The 16,857-nt window shown below is 38.7% G+C and overlaps 2 protein-coding genes and 1 long non-coding RNA gene across 24 annotated transcripts in view; 1 reads left to right on the top strand and 2 right to left on the bottom strand.

Annotated features, from left to right (window-relative positions):
- LOC141381140 (uncharacterized) overlaps window positions 1-16,857 on the top strand; it is a 686,936-nt gene that overhangs the window by 486,769 nt on the left and 183,310 nt on the right. The gene's annotated exons all lie outside the window — the stretch shown is intronic.
- The window catches only part of si:ch211-190o19.1, a 491,573-nt gene that overhangs the window by 56,544 nt on the left and 418,172 nt on the right, over window positions 1-16,857 (bottom strand). The window lies entirely within an intron of this gene.
- The window catches only part of LOC108179099 (CD276 antigen homolog), a 56,573-nt gene that overhangs the window by 31,954 nt on the left and 7,762 nt on the right, over window positions 1-16,857 (bottom strand). For 9 of the 22 annotated variants that reach the window (XR_015480403.1, XR_015480399.1, XR_015480400.1 and 6 more), the window contains exons 5-9: window positions 6,069-6,155; window positions 4,427-4,519; window positions 3,933-4,208; window positions 816-890; window positions 273-386 (exon numbers count right to left, since the gene is read on the bottom strand). Coding sequence is in view for 5 of the 22 variants with exons in the window: in XM_087243915.1 (XP_087100041.1) it covers window positions 273-386; window positions 816-890; window positions 4,427-4,519; window positions 6,069-6,155 (369 nt within the window). In the remaining 17 variants the exon portion in view is untranslated. Of the gene's footprint in view, window positions 1-272; window positions 387-815; window positions 891-2,663; window positions 4,209-4,426; window positions 4,520-6,068; window positions 6,156-11,750; window positions 11,951-16,857 lie in introns of those variants that run through there. The other 13 variants (XR_015480393.1, XR_015480391.1, XR_015480396.1 and 10 more) reach the window with 4 other exon arrangements.

Below are 16,857 nucleotides of genomic sequence, written 5' to 3' on the forward strand. Positions count from 1 at the left end.
GAGAGATCTCGGTCCGACTCTATTTAATTGGATAAAAATTTTTTAGTTTTATGTCTTACCCAAAATATAAAAATACATATAAACACATTTAAATCATTACTTTAATCAGTACTATTGAAAGGTGAGACTTTAACCAGCACAACAAAAAATGCTTCTGAAAACAATCACCTACTGCACCTTTAAGTGAATTTCCGGATTAAAGTATATTTTTAACAAACATTTCATTACATTCACTAAAAGATTCTGTAAAGAAATTAAACTGAAATACTTACAGTAAACGACTTTGCAGAAGCAGGGCAGAAACACAATTACAAACATCACTAATATCAGCACTCTGTCAAACTCTGCAAAACCCATTATTCTCTGCCAAGTACTCACAAGAAGAGCTGAAGGAAAAACACACACAAACCAACTAAAATTAGAGGCAGTCAAAACATAATCACAATCCAGAGACAGAAAAACACATGAAGTAGTTTCTACATTGTAATCTGACTTTAGTTTTAATTACTGCTGCTGATCTGAAACAAATCAATTAAAAAATCTAATTAAATGAACATTATAAATAAAAGTGAAATAAAAAAATAATAATATAAAAGTAAAATAAAATACATAATCTAAATAAATAAACTAGGTTCTAACCATGAAATGCACAAACTGCTAAATGAAGTGCTTCTGATATTGATGTTATTTTACTCTTTCAGATTTGCTGGATAATATTCACAATATCATAGTCAGATTGTAACAAACACATGTTTTGTTAATTTGTGTTAAGGCACACTTACTTCATTGTGTTCATGATAGTGATTTTTTTTTACCTGAATAAACAGCAGCTGAGAGAAAACCATATTCTGCAACATAACTGTATTTCATAATCCATCTGGTAATCTCGTCTGTAAAACAAGAAATACTTCATGATAACAAAAATATAAATTATGCACAAATCAAAATACAGAAACACTAAAACAACCACAACCTTGGTCATTTTTCCCATGTCTGTAAACATGTGGCGGGCGCACATGAATGTTTGTTTTGATCCCTCTCTATATCGCACCTTCCCCTTTTTGTTACTATATTTTGTAACATTAATATAATTGATTTTACTCACCTGCATTCTCTTACTGATTCCTCTCAATTCTCGTTGTTACCTTAATGGCAACCTTCTTACCACTGTATCCCATACCACCCCCCTCTCCATCTCACTGTCTCAGGCAAGCATCATAAGGTTATCATGCTGCTCCTCCTTGATTACCCAAGAACCCCCATAGTTTGGGGTCATCCGTAGCAGGTGCAGCATGGCCTTCATGTTGATTGGTTGAACAAATTCAGTTTTGTCTTATAGTCAGCATTGTCTTGCTTCATGTCTGGGTCCTACTGCTTTTCCTGTGTCTGTGTGTCCTGTCTTACAGGTGGAGGCGGCTGATCTGAACGGGGTGCTGGCGGAGTACCAGGTGTTCAGCAAGTCTTTGGCGACTTCTCTGCCTGTGCATCGTCCTTACAATTGTGCTATAGAACTCCTCCCAGGCACTTCTAGACCCAAGGGTCATTTGTTTTCCCTTTCTGGTTCTGAGAGAGAGGCCATGGATGGGTATAATAATTAATCTATCAAAGCCGGCCTCATCCGACTCTCCTTTTCCCCAGCAGGCACAGGGTTCCTCTTCGTCAAAAAGAAGGATGACTCCTTGCGTCCCTTTATTGATTACAGAGGGCTTAACAACAACACTATTAGAACATATACCCCTTACTTCTTATGTTGTCTGCCTTTGAACTTTTGCAGGGACCCAAGATCTTTACAAAACGTGACCTCCGGAATGCTTACCATCTTATTGGTAAGGTGCATAAGTGGAAGACTGCCTTTAACACTTCTACAAGACACTTTGAGTGCTGGGTCTTACCATTCGGTCTGACCAATGCCCCGTTGGTCTTCAAGGCCCTGTTTAATGGTGTGTTGAGAGACATGATCATTCATTTAGTATTTGTGTGCCTTGATGATATCTTGATCTTTACAGGTAAACTCAACATTTTTGCCAGGTGCTACAATGGCTGCTGGTAAACCAGGTTTATGTTAAGGCGGAGAAGTGAATTTTCCATGTCCAGTTGGTTTTGTTTTTGGGATTCATTATTTCAGCTGGAGAAATCCAGGCAGACCCGTGTAAAGGAAGGGCCATTGCTGAGTGGCCAACTCCAGACTCTCGTAAGGCTCTGCATAATTCCTAGGGTTGGCCAACTTTTATCTGCGATTTATCAGGAGTTTTGGCCAGATCCCTGCGCCTTGAATGACACTCAACTCTTCCAAAGTACCGTTCCAATGGAAAGTTGATGCTCAGGTGGCCTTTGATAAATTAAAGTCATGTTTTATGTCTGTTACAGAATATAAAAACCTTAAATACATCCGTTCAGCCATGTTCCCAACAGGCCTGCTGGGCCTTCTTCTTCAGGCAATTAAATTTTAGAGTGTCTTACAGTCTGGAGTCCAAAAATATTAAGCCAGATGCTCTCTCCCTTCCGTTCGAAGGCCCAGGGGAGATGGAACTACCTGATCCTATTTTACCTAAAGAGATGGTGGTGGAATCTCTCGCTTGGGTCATCGAAAGATGGGTTGAGGAGCCATGCGAATGAGTCATGTATCAGGAAGGGTTCCAGTGGGTATTTTTTTTTTTTTTTTTATCCAGCCAAGATGAGCTCGGAAATAATCCAGTGGGGTCTTTCCTCTAAGTTGACCTGTCACCCAGGAGTCAGGTTGCCTGCTGGTTGCCTTTTGTCAGCAATTCTGGTGGCCATCCACAGCCAAGGACAGAAGTTTGTGGCCGCCTGCTTGATATGCGCTCGGAACAAGAATTCTAATGCTCCATCCTTTTACTATCCCTTCCCACCAGACTGCTCAAGAGGTGATTGATCAAGTTTTACAGATTCATGGTCTTCCGGTCAATGTGGTGTCTGATAGGAGCCCTCAGTTTGTCTCCTGGTTTTGGAAGGAATTCTGTTGACAGATTGAGGCCTCTACAAATCTGTCATCAGAATTTCATCCCCAGACCAATGGGCAGTCCAAGCAGACAAACCAGAGGTTGTTTGGAACATACTCTTCGCTGCCTGATGTCCCACAATCCTGGCTCTTGGTGTTAACAACTCAACTTGGGTTGAATACGGTCATTAATCATTTTTGTCATCTGCCACAGGTATGTCCCCATTTCAATGTTCCATAGGGTTCCAACCTCCTTTGTTTTCCACGCAGGAACCCGAAGGGGTGTCGACACACCTGGAGGAGAGCCAGGGAAGCCTTGGCCCAGGCTAATAGACAGACCAAAGCTGCAGCTGATAATCACTGGACTCTCATTCCCCATTACAGGTGTGATCAAAGAGTATGGCTACCAAGGACCTGCCTCTCAGAGTAGCCTCATGCAAGTTGGCATCCAGCTTCATTGGCCCATAACGAATCACCAAGTTCTTGAGTTGGGTGGAGATACAGCTCAAGCTTCCTCCTACGCTTAGTCTGGTACACCTTATATTTCATGAGTCTAGGGTTAAACCTTTATTCTATTCATGTCTTGTTCCCTCTGCCCCAATCCACACTTTAGTTTAGTGGATGGCTCCCCAGTTTACACTGCGTGGATATTACTAGACAACAGACGCAGAGACCGGGGCTTTCAATATTTGATGTACTAGGAGGGCTATGGTCTGGACAAGGTAGGCCCCTCCATGCAGGGCCTGGTGGAGCTTGTTTGGTGGTGGTGGGGGGAGTGCACATGAATTTTTTATTTTGATCGCTTTCCGTAACCCTCCTTCTTGTTACCGGACTGCTTCATTTAATCACTGGCTTCCTCTCTTTCTCTCTCGCACCTCTTCCAGCCTTCCCTACGCGGCCATGCGTCAGCTTGGCCCCTGCCAAATATACATCGTAATAGACTTCAGTTTTTGTAGTATTTTTTTTTGCTCACCCTGGTTGTTTTTTATTTCCTTTTTTGAGGATCTTCAAATGATGTGCCCTCTTCTGGAAGTGTCTAGAGTCAGGACATGGTTTCTGTTGTTGAGGACAATTTGGACACCCTCTTCAGGGAGTTTTTTCATGCAGATGTCTTCTGTTTTATTTTTCCCTTATTTTTTTCCCTTTCTGCAAGCTCCTGGTTGGATTTTGGTTTTCCCCTCTGAAGGTTTTTTCAGAACATTTTTAACTTTCTCTTACCCAAGCCTGCACTGGTGTCTGCTTATGTTCCCTTGACAAAAACAAGATTTAAAAATGAAAGTTTTAACCAGCTTTCTATATAAAACAAATATGACATTATGTCTGAAAGTTTGAGCTTTATATTCATTTTCTGACCAACAGTGATAAAATTAATCAAATAGGAAATCAGTCACACAAAAATATAATATAACCTGGGCTTTATGAATTACTTTCTGGTCTTTTAAAACAAATTAATGAAATGGTTCGTACCTGTGAAGATACTCATTGGTGGAGCTGCCCAGTGCAACAAAAGAGGCCTCAGAAAATAAAGAGCACAACAACAGACCGACTCATTCAGAGATCCTAAAATAAAAACACGTCATAATAATAACTGCACTGATGAACAAATGATTTCTGACACATTATAATGCTCTAACACTAGTCTACAGGCAAAATACTTCGGAAATAAATAAAGAAAACTCTCTATTAATTCTGGGACACTGAACACAAAAAAAATAGGTTTACAATTGTTGATAGGCTCTAGTTTTCAAAATTTGTTGTTTGTGGGATCTGTATTTACAACTACTGACTCATGAAAAGCAAAAAAGTGAGTTAAAAATCATTTTAAAGCAGAGTTCACAGTTTCATTTAGCTAACATATTTCAGTTTCAGCCATTGTAGATCAGTGAGGAGAGTATTTTTTGCTTTTATTCATTCATTCATTTTCTTGTCGGCTTAGTCCCTTTATTAATCCGGGGTCGCCACAGGGGAATGAACCGCCAAGTTATCTAGCAAGTTTTTACGCAGTGGATGCCCTTCCAGCCGCAACCCATCTCTGGGAAACATCCACACACACATTCACAGACACACTCACACTACGGACAATTTAGCTAACCCAATTCACCTGTACCGCATGTCTTTGGACTGTGGGGGAAACCGGAGCACCCAGAAGGAACTCACGCGAACGCAGGGAGAACATGCAAACTCCACACAGAAACGCCAACTGAGCCGAGGCTCGAACCAGCGACCTTCTTGTTGTGAGGCGACAGCACTACCTACTGCGCCACTGCTTTGCACAACTTTTGCTTTGTTTTTTGTAAAGATACGTTTACATATCTAAAACACAATATTATTATCACTAAGATTAAGAAAGCCTGTCACCTTAATTAAGGCTGCAAAACGGCAGCTCAAAGGCCCGAACATACAGTGTAGTGTAATCAACACTTGAGGAACAAAAGTTTAGCAGTGGATGAACATTAAAATAAACTCTATAATTTACTAAAATTATTATGTGTTTTAAGCCTTTTAGTTTTTCCTTAGTTTTAATTCCCATCATTCACTTATTTATTTGAATCTGTAATTAATGTCATTAGTCTGGGTGTTTGAGCCGTGTGTTTTCCTCAGACCCTTGTCCGGTATTGTAAATCTTCACAGTATTCTCCTGCTTGGTTACTACTCTGTGTGATGTGATTAGTCCCCTGGTGCATGTTTTTCCACCTAAATGTTAGGATGATGGCATATTTTTGCATGTATTAAACCTTTCCACTTATATCTCCTTCATCGTATCTGCCTGTTTCCCTCACATTCATTCCTCGTAACAGGGACAAGACAAGACACACACAGTAGATTTTGAACAGCACTAACTACATTGTACAAAAGAGCAGTTTTTTTCCTTTTTTCTAATACCTTTTTTATATAAACTTTTGCCGAGTTTAAATGTGTAACACACAGAACCGGTGTGTGCTTTCTGCACAATATACCCATTAGTATTGAAAAAAAGCGAATAAGTTGATTAAATTCTCATCATTGATGTCAGCACATAAACATACAAAATAAATAGCCTGTGTAATCTCTGAAGTAGAGCATTTCTAAACCCTGTACCAGTTTAATGAATCAGAAGTGAAACTCTCACCTTCAGTTAAACCCCAGAGGAGAAACGCAAGACACATCAGAATATTTGGAAAGAAGAGGAGAAACATCTGAAGACCAATTAATGTTTCTGGAGAGAAAAAAAAAAATGTCACAATTAGTCAAGCTTACAAATGACGTTGTAATTTAAATGTTTGTCCAATATTATATATTGAATGTATAAAATGTATGTTACAGGATTTTCAGCAGAACTCTTAAGATATTCACATTTACTGGTATAAAACTGACAAGTTCAGGTTGTTTTATGGTTGTGGTTAGGTCAGTTAGAATTATAGTCAATATAATTCCAGATACAATGATATCCAGATTAGGCATGCATCGGCCGGCATAAGATTCTGACTGTATGATAACCTTGGACAAATATATCACAGTTTCATGGTATTGTGATTACTGCTCTAAAATTTGTTTTTAAATGTTTGGGTAAAAAATAACAGCTTTTTTCCCCGATTGAACACGGTATATTTAAGTTTAAGACACATTTAAAACATTTTGGAACAGTAAACATGTCAAGCTAAATAATTAAAATTAATCACAGACTTCTGCTATCTCTGCTATCTATCATTAGTTTCAAAAACACAGATTTATTTCAACTTGATAAGGCATCTTTGGATATCTTACTTTTATTTGGATATAAATAAGCCACTGCAATGTTCAGGTCAAGCATGCTTCTATGTTTGTGCATCATTAAGTGTTTTTCAGATGTTTGCTAAACCCTGGGCTGACCAGATGCTTTTCATGTAGAGTGGGGATGTAAATTTCCACAAAATCCTGTGATCGATCATCATTTAAATTAGTGATTAATGATTGTTGAACTTAATGTGTCTACTTTATGACATGTAAATTACACTAAACTGCAAGCATTCCCACTCAAAGAAAAAAAAAATATATATATATTTTAATAAATCCGTAGTAAGATCATAAAAAGCAACAGTTCCTTATTAAAATAATACCGTTAAATGAGTAAATGCAATAAATAAAATACAGTGCCATGAATCAAAATAAACTGAAGAATGAGCTGATGGGATGCGTAATGATCCTTGCATAATTATCACTGCAAATTAAGCTAGGCTATCATTTTATATATAATCTAAAAATAAAAAAAATAATATAAAAGTGATTTAAAGAAATACAACACTATATGTGAAAAAAAAATCATATAGTAGGCTAAAGGCTAAATAAAGGTGCTTCGTTGGAACTGAACATAACTGGTCATCGCCTATACGTCTGTTTTAAGCTTATAGAACAGACATATAGCATACAGCATATGACACAATCTCAGTAAAAACTGATGCTTGCTGTCAACTAGACTACATTATTTAAGAGCATTTGTTACAACATTGATAAGATCTCTTGTTATCAAGCTTGTGCCCTCTTTAATATGAAGACATTTCCTTAAAATCTGCAATACCACTGTTGTCCCTTATCGCCAGTAAAATGACCAGCCTTTTAGCAAATCCTGATATTTCTGTGCCAGATTGACATATGCAGGCTAAAACTAAACAGTTTGACTTATTAAACATTCCATTGCCTCATATGCCACCAGTAAGACAGGGAAAATGAAAGCACATCAGCACGGAGCAAAAATAATTAAGACATTTTTAAAATAATCATTTGTAAAAATGTAGCAAATATATAACAGAGGTTTGTGATACAACAATTACAGTGGAGCTTTATTTAAATACTTACTTTCTATGCTGCACAACAAATGATCACTGAACAGACTAAAATAGCAGACGGCCAGGGCACAAACTGAAATATACACTTCATATATTTCTGTCGAAAAAAAAAATCTCTTTTTGGAACGAATTTCATTTGGTATAATTTGCTTCTCAATTTTAATGTAGTTTTTGTTGATCAGTTATTGCCAAAACAAGAAGAACAATTAACATTTGAGGTGAAGTGAAGTGGTTTGTTAAATAAAATTCTAATACAATCAAAATAAAAGTGAAATATTTAAAGGAACAACGTCCTCTAGTTAGAGCTGCTTATATTAAACTGTTTTCACTGTAAATGATAAATCCATTGTGCTAGTCAATTCACTTTTATTCCTTTAATCAATTTGTTTAACCAAAATGAGCAGGACAAACTTTACAAACTATATGCAGCCCTGAAAGTATTCCCAGATTACCTCGGTAGAATAAATTGGATCGGAGAAATGAAAGAACTCAATTTGTTGTAAGAACAGATATCCCAGTCTGGGATATGGGAACGGTGAGAAAGAGCTTTGTTAACATCCCGCATATCTGCCAGAGTGGCCAGCGATGGTCAGTGGCCAGTGTGGCCATCGTCTTCCCCAGCGCACAGGTAGCCGATTTGGTGGTCATGATAGATAGACTCAGATAACATGCATGCTTTAGAACAGAGCTTGGGTGGAATTCTCGAGGTGGAGGCACCTTGCGGGCAAAGATTGACCATGATAGCACGCTTCACCTGAGGTATCGCCTCATAGCCCCTGGCTGCTCCACTGTTAAGGGCGGTAAGAGAGGTAACGCACGAGGTCTGGGCAGAGAAAGCGGTCTAAGCGGTCTGGCCGCAGTGCTGGGGGACAAGCCATCTCCAGTCATACAGCTTAAGCAGCAAGGGATAACACAGCCAACATGTCTGATATAAAATCCGAGACTTCAATGCCAACCCCAGACGGTGACAGGAGATCTGGATCTTCATCGGAGCATGTTAGCCCGCCCTCCAATGCAGCAATGGACATGACGTCCCTGGTGCCATTTAATGAAAGCGTGGCCATCCTGTAGGATGTACCAGCACTTACACTCGAAGCTTAGACAGAGCACAGAGATGAGGAGTAATGGAATGACCTCAGTTGCGCAACAGTCAAGTCCCTGAAGTGTCCACCAAACATGTAATACAGTGCCTGTGCCTGTCATCTGGAGTGAGGAAACCACCGCATCAAGAAACGCACAGTCAAAATGACTTCTTTAAAAAGACATGCTGCTCAACCATGTTGCTCTCTTAGCGAATCTGCTCTTTTAATGACAACTGTCCTTTGAGCACACCAGCGAAATGCCCAGGGGACGGGAAAGCCCATAGACCTCCGCTATTGCTTGTCTTCTCCCGCACTGGTGAGTAAAACTGCTTTTAAGGAACTCAGGTTGGCAGACAGGATACTTCAGTCTGGTAAGAGAGTCTGAAGCTAAATTCTAATGCTTGCTTCTCAGGCATCAGCTGAAATATTCTTTTAATGACTAATCGCTGATACCAGTTGAACTGAGCTCTGCCAATTCATCTGGCATTCATTGGCCTGTTTTTTTACTCTTCAGACTGATTGGTCATCTGGCAAACTCTCAAATGTCTTTACAAGACACACGCCGAAGTTCCATTGAAGGCGAGCAGTATGTAATTGTTAAGAAATTGGTTTATTGTGTTAACTGTTTATGTGCTGATTGCAGTGCCTTAAATTCACATTTAGGAAAGTGGAAGATGAGTAAATAGTGACACTTTCAAGATGTCATGTTATATATTTGTAGGACAACAGCATTGACTCCCAAAGATAAACTCTTTTCAGAGGCTTAATACTCTACCTTGGTGAAAAAACAGAAGTTAATTAAAGAATATCAGGTAAACAAACTTTTTATTATTATTCATGAGAAGAATTAACAAAATAAGTGAGATCATAAAAATGCATGTTTTAATTAAGTAACTATTTTTAGTTTACATGCAATATGTTTACATATAGTTCAAAAAACAAAAACCTAGCTCAAAATCTTTAAATAGCCACCTGGTTTTTAATATGGTGTGTGGTTTCCTGATAATCTGAGTGTTTTTTCTGCTTTGTGACGGTTGTTCTGAAAAGTTAATCTCCTCTGAAAAGTTAAATCCTCCATGTCCAGCAGATTCTTTAGTTTTCTAGTTTTTCAGTCCTTTTACTTGGAGGATGATTGAGGGACTCAAACAAAGCTATTAAAAAGATTCAACCCTCACTGATGCTGCAGAAGTAAATGCGAGGCATTACAAGTCGGACAGTAAAAGAACATGCAAACTCAACACAAAAATGCCAACTGACCCAACCGAGGCTTGAACCAATGATCTTCTTGCTGTGAGGTGACATCACTACCACCTGCACCAGTAAAAACTGCAGTAAAAACTTTTATAATTTACCTATCAAGCTAAATTGCAATTTTCCTTTTAGGAAACATGCAAGTATTTTCTGTTATTTCCAAAGTAGAAATAGAAAAAAAAAAAGATATTTCAACACAATAAGAAAAAAAAAAATACATTTTTATCTTGTATAAAAGTTTTCAACCCCTTATTCTTAATGCCCTGTGCTTCGTTCTGAAACATCAGTGAGCATTTAAACCTTTTTTAACAGTTGTGTTTAGGTCCCTCAATCATCCTCAGAGTGAAAAGATGAATCTCACAATCACACAGTCACTGCTGGGAAGGGTTAAAATCTGCAGAAGATGCTGTAAATCTGAAGAATCTGCTGGAAATGGAGGGTTTTTCTAAAGACCATCAGTCAGATTAACAGAAAACAAACAAGATACTCACGAAAAACCCCTGTAAAGAAGAAAAAGCACTCGTAGATCGTAGAACCACTCACCATTTTAAAAATTAAGAGTATGTAAACTTTTGCAGGGGACTGTTTAAAAAAATTTTTGTCTTGTGGACTATTTAAGTACATTTTAAAGTTTAAGAATATTTTAAGTAAAATATCTTATTCAGTGCAGAACTAAAAACTAATTTATTTGATCTCACTTCGTTAATTCTTCACATTTCAACATAAATATGTATAATTTTATGGTCTCATATTTTTATTCAGAGGTACAGCAAAGTATGTGCATTCTTCATATTAGCAAAAAAAAAGTTTTTTAATTCTTTATGGTATTTTTAACAGGTTTATGAAGACTAAGAATCTATATCTGTTTAGGAGCACCTTAATTTACTCCATCAAGATGTTCTCAACATCTTTGTGTTCAATAAATTTACGGATAAAGGTCACAGGAATGCTGAAATAGCCATAGAGAGAGCAGGTGTCCTTTTTGGAGCAGACTCTTACACCTAACTCATGGGACTTATGTATATATTGGAACTAAGCTATCCAAAGAAACTCAAATACACCTTTGAGGTCTTTTATAAGAACTTTGAGCTTGGGGATATTAACAGAAACATGTTCTCCAATGTCCATAATCTTAAGGTCAGTTTATTGGCCTAAAAGCCATACACACAATGTTAATGGTAAGGGGATATTTTGGGGTCATTTCAGTCAAGTTGAACTGTTCAGATTATTCAGGTTCAACAAAAGCACTTTTTTTAGATGCCATTATCACATTTGGACCATACTTGTAGTTGAACAGAAGGGTTAGTTTACCAAAAAAAAAGAAAAGAGAAGATGACTCGTGAAGTGATTAGTTGGATCAGATGTGTATGATTAGGGTTGGAGCAAAACTATGCAGAACTGCAGCCCTCCAGGAATTAAGTTTGACACCTATGATTCAGGATATGCCGAGTGTGAGTAAATTGGTAATTTTTGTATTAGGGTTTGTCCATACAAAAAGTGACCACTATTGCTTTAAATAGCATCAGTGATGTTTTTAACAAATCACCCTGTCACTAACACTGCAGCAAGAGCAAACCGCAGTGATCTAACAATCTAGTTAATTTCCGACTGACAAAAAAGTCCAGCCCTATATCTGTTGTTTATCCATCTTCTTACCTGGTGTCAATGTCACCTCTGAATGCACGCACTCTTGGTCACTGTAAACTATACATCTGTATTTTCCAGCATCTTTAGCTCTCAGATTGTCCAAAGAAGAGAGATGTTTCCACATTGAAAATATTCAGTAGGCTTCCAGGTTGGAAATCGACAAGATGGCAGAATAGAACCAGCGCTCCCGACACACAGATACTTTAAAACCCCCTAAAATCATAAAATTAATGATTTAAGTAGTGCATACATTAAAATAGAAGGGGAAAAAGATCGACACTGTGTAAAACTAAAAAGGATACACAATCTACTGAAATGGTTCGGTGATGATACGGTATGGCCTCTCTTTACGACATGCAAACAGGTGCTCATGAAGGAGATCCAGGGGTTCACACCAGAGAAACGGTGGAATTAGGTCTCATTTTGAAGGATGTAAGGCACTTTTGTCGTGACAACAAAACTCAGCTTGAAGAAATTAAAGCAGAAATTTTGAACACCAACACTAGATTTGAAGAGGTAGAAGGCCAAATTGTGACAGCAGAAGAGAGAATTCAAAACGCAGAAAAAGTACTTACAGGCCTACTGAAGCTGCACACCAGAATGCAAGAGAAACTCATGGATGCAGAGGATTATTCCAGACGCAACAATGTTAGACTTTATGGAGTACCCCAAGGGGCAGATAAAGATTTAACAACGATGACTGAATTTCTAGAACCTCTTCTGAGATCTACCAGACACGCCACTTCAAATTGAACACGCTTAGAGCACTCAGCTAAGACCAACCTGACCAACTAAGACCTGCTTAAAAGTGGCCAAACCCCCTCTAAAACCAGCCTGACCAGCTTAAACTAGCTAAGACCAGCTTGACCAGCTAAGACCAACCTGACCAACTAAGACCAGCTAAAAAGTTGCCAAAACCCCTCTAAAACCAGCCTTACTAGCTAAAACCAGCTTGACCAGCTAAAACCAGCTAAGACCAGTTTGACCGACTAAAACCAGTTAAGACCAACCTGACCAACAAAGACCAGCTAATAAGTGGAAGCCACTCCTTAAAACAACAACCTGACCAGCTAAAACCAGCTAAGGCTAGCTTGACCAGCTAAAACCAGCTAAGACCAGCTTGACAGACTAAAACCAGTTAAGACCAACCTGACCAACTAAGACCAGCTAAAAAGTGGAAGCCACTCCTTAAAAAAAAAAATCTGACCAGCTAAAACCAGCTAAGGCTAGCTTGACCAGCTAAAACCAGCTAAGACCAGCTTGACCGGCTAAAACCAGTTAAGACCAACCTGACCAACTAAGACCAGCTAAAAAGTGGAAGCCACTCCTTAAAAAAACCAATCTGACCAGCTAAAACCAGCTAAGGCTAGCTTGACCAGCTAAAACCAGCTAAGACCAGCTTGACCGACTAAAACCAGTTAAGACCAACCTGACCAACTAAGACCAGCTAAAAAGTGGAAGCCACTCCTTAAAAAAACCAATCTGACCAGCTAAAACCAGCTAAGGCTAGCTTGACCAGCTAAAACCAGCTAAGACCAGCTTGACCGGCTAAAACCAGTTAAGACCAACCTGACCAACTAAGACCAGCTAAAAAGTGGATGCCACTCCTTTAAAAAAAACAGCCTGACCAGCTAAAACCAGCTTAGACTAGCTTAACCTGCTAAAACAAGCTAAGACCAACCTGACCAACTAAGACCAGCTAATAAGTTGCCAGCTTAGGCTGCTTTAAGCTGTTTTTTCAATAGGGTAGCCACCGGCCGACGCACTTAATTTTTTAAGTTTCACTACCAACGAACGAAGTCGTCAACAAGCTTGGCAAAAAAAGAGGGATTTCTTGGCAAGGAAAACAGATCAGCTCTGACAACGATTACGCCCCAGAAGTACTGCAGATGAGAAGCGAATATAAAGAGGTAAATGGTTTGAAAGGCAGAAGTGAAAGTGAAAGAAGTGAAATTTAAAACACTTTATCCCGCCTGTCTGAAGGTACTAAATTAGGAGGGAGTGAAGATTTACAATCTGGTTAAGGAGGCAACACATGACATGTCCAAAAGAGGATTCCAGGTGCAGCCTATTAGCCAGCCGAACACGCGCATTGAACAGATTCAATGAATGTCATGGCAGAGAAATACTCGAATCACAGGCAAACACAACACTTAACAGAGAAAGGGACCAACATTTATGAAGAAACTACAGCCTTTCCAGAGAAATGTGAGAGCCCAGCCATCGTAATCCACTTGTGAACGTAACTTTAACACTGGATTGTAATGGTCAGGATGTGAAATTACTGCAGAAAGGAATCACTCTTCACCAGACTGAAAGACCAAGAGCCGCAACGTCTACATCTCGTTTGAAAAATCTAGTCAAAATAAGAGCCCAATTTTAAAATGTCGGGACATGTTCTATGCGTAGCTTGAATGTTTATTTGTTTTTCTGCCACCCACAAGGGCCCCTACTGTAGACTTATAATACTTTTCCCTTGGAGTGTAGCCATAGTGATGACTTGAGTCATGGAAGTACACTTAATGGAGTTCTTAAGGTTAATATTGTTTGTTGTTTTGTTTTGGTCTATTTTGTTCAAGGGTAAGCTATGTGTTAAGATACTTTTAGTTTAGTACTAAGTATTACTTTAGTATAGTATTACTTTAATTTAGTATTACTTTTAAATGATTTTAAAGAGGTATACTTTGCATTTTACTCACTTAAATCTGTACATGAAAGCGAGGTGGCCATACCTAGATCCAAAATGTTGAATTATGAACAACATATAGTAGACATAAAAGATAATTAACGGAGATTTGTATTGATAAAAGGTAAAATAGAGGGGAATTTGACAAGTTTTTTAAAAGTCTATGCTTTCCCTGGTTCTGAGTGGAATTTTTATTGTGAAGTATTCGACCTAATTGTTACTACCCTAGTAGCAAAGAATTCTGGCCCAGATTTGGCAAAAAGCTGGCACAGCAGGCATTCATCCGGCACTGGCATACAGCATGTGGGCCAAACATGGCCCGGGTTTGGCAGAGGTGGCACCGTTTTTAAGGCGGCACACAAGATTTGGGCCAGATGAAAAACGTAGTATTTGGCCTAGATCTAAAAATTTGATAAGTGGGCCATGTGAGTTTGGCCAGTCTTGACCCACATTTAAAATACACTAAAATCATTTTTGAGTAAAGAAAAAAAATTCTACCAATCAGGTCACTTTGAGAAAAAGCGTGCCCATAGTGTGTCTAAAGCGCATCACTCCATGGGTTTATCAATTTCATTGTAATCGTGACACATCAACCTATCTGGCCCAGTTCAGGCCCAGCTATGAGTTATTAACTTGGCTGAGACTTGGCCCAGATATGGTCTGTGTTTGGCCCTTGTCTGGAAGCCAGATTTGGTCCAGTCATGTACCGTAATTCACTGCGGCATGTGGGCCAAGCAAAACCTGATTATGTGGGCCAGAGTTGGGCCAGAGAAATTTTGCTATGTGGGTAATGTCCAAGGATTTCTAATATGCGGAGGTAACTTTAGCATACATAAGTTGGATTGCTTGGATTTAAAGCCACTAACCAAAAAGTTAAATTGCCTATTATAAGAGATAGGAATTTTAATTGTATGAAGAGAATTAAATCCTAGGGTCTGTGATTATACACTCTCATCCCCACTCAACATAGATTTTTTTTTTTTACTCTGCGGTTTTCCCTACAGTCCAAAAACATGCGGTACAGGTGAAAAACATCTGCATCTAATTGAAAAATTATTGGATACTATAGATATCTGAAATATGAACAGTGTTGGGCTGGGTGCCACAGACTTGCCGCGCTGGTGTGTGTTCCCAGATTGAAACCTATGTTTAGAATTCTAAAATGCATGGCGTTGCGTGGCGTGGCACTTCTGGTGTGCGACCTGCTGAAGTTTAAGGAAGACGCAATGAAAAGTACACAGGTTTGCAAACCCACCTAAAGTTACAAATAATGGCGCCGATGAGAGCAATCATGTGGGGAATGTTGATCCGCCCGCCGAGATCAATCGAGTGTTTTCAGAAAGAGTGATAAAAGACTCTGTGGATCAGCTGTTTTTAATGGCCCGAATCTTGATACGTTGCATTTACTGTGTGTTCAGCGCAAATGGGCGCATTATGTAAAATCTCTGTTGCTCATTGCAGGAAGACGATGAAGGCTCCTGTGTTGAGCCCAATAAGCCTTACATCCAAAAACAGAGCAAGGGTGTTCCTTTGGTGACATCACTTTGACTCACATGCTAAAAATGGCGGACGTGAAACAACAAACTAAGAATGTGGTATTGTGCACCTCTCAATTAATATTTGTGGACGGGGGAATCGCACTCCTACGTCAAGTTGCGATTGGTTTGAAAACCGATCCAATTGGTCCACCATTTATATGTTGTTAAATTGAAAAAAAGGTCTGGTTGTGTTTACATCACCCCAATATGACAGTCTATACTCTATACTTACACACATGTCTGTCCAAACAAATTGAAAAGTAGATTTTTCACCATAGGTGCCCTTTAAATTATGGTCCCCTGAGCAAAAAAATTGAAATTAGATTACAGTCTAAGTTCAAAAGTAGATTCAGTGTGAAGGGTTACCTACCAAAATTATTGAATCGGTTTCAAACACTTCCAGTAGAAATATCAAATCAACAGTTCAGTGAATGGAATAAATGAATATATAGATTTCTATAGCAGGGGAAAAAAACTCAGAGTAAGATTTAAAACACTGCAATTAAACAAGGAAAAAGGTGGGATAGGTCTCCCATGCATGCAACAATACTATTAAGCAGCTCAATTAAAGCCACTAGTCTGCTGGAGTAGTCCTACATATTCAGTAAAATGAATCGAAATAGAGAAAAGGTTGATGGAGGAATTACGTTTATCGGCCCTAATTGCAGACAGCAAACTAAGAAGCAAAATTAATAAAGAAGCAAACCCATGGATTAATCTACTTTTTAAAATCTGGCATCAAACAAAGAAAATATGTTGTTTGGAAGATGCATCAAGAATATTAAGATGGTGTGCCTTCCATACTGATTTCATCCTTAAACAAATAAATGACAGATATTGAATACTAAGTCAGATATTTCTAACATTCTTTTGGAGAGGGTATAAACCAAAA

Source organism: Danio rerio, chromosome 3, assembly GCF_052040795.2.
Source record: "Danio rerio strain M-AB ecotype USA chromosome 3, GRCz13ab, whole genome shotgun sequence".
Classification (NCBI taxonomy): domain Eukaryota; kingdom Metazoa; phylum Chordata; class Actinopteri; order Cypriniformes; family Danionidae; genus Danio; species Danio rerio.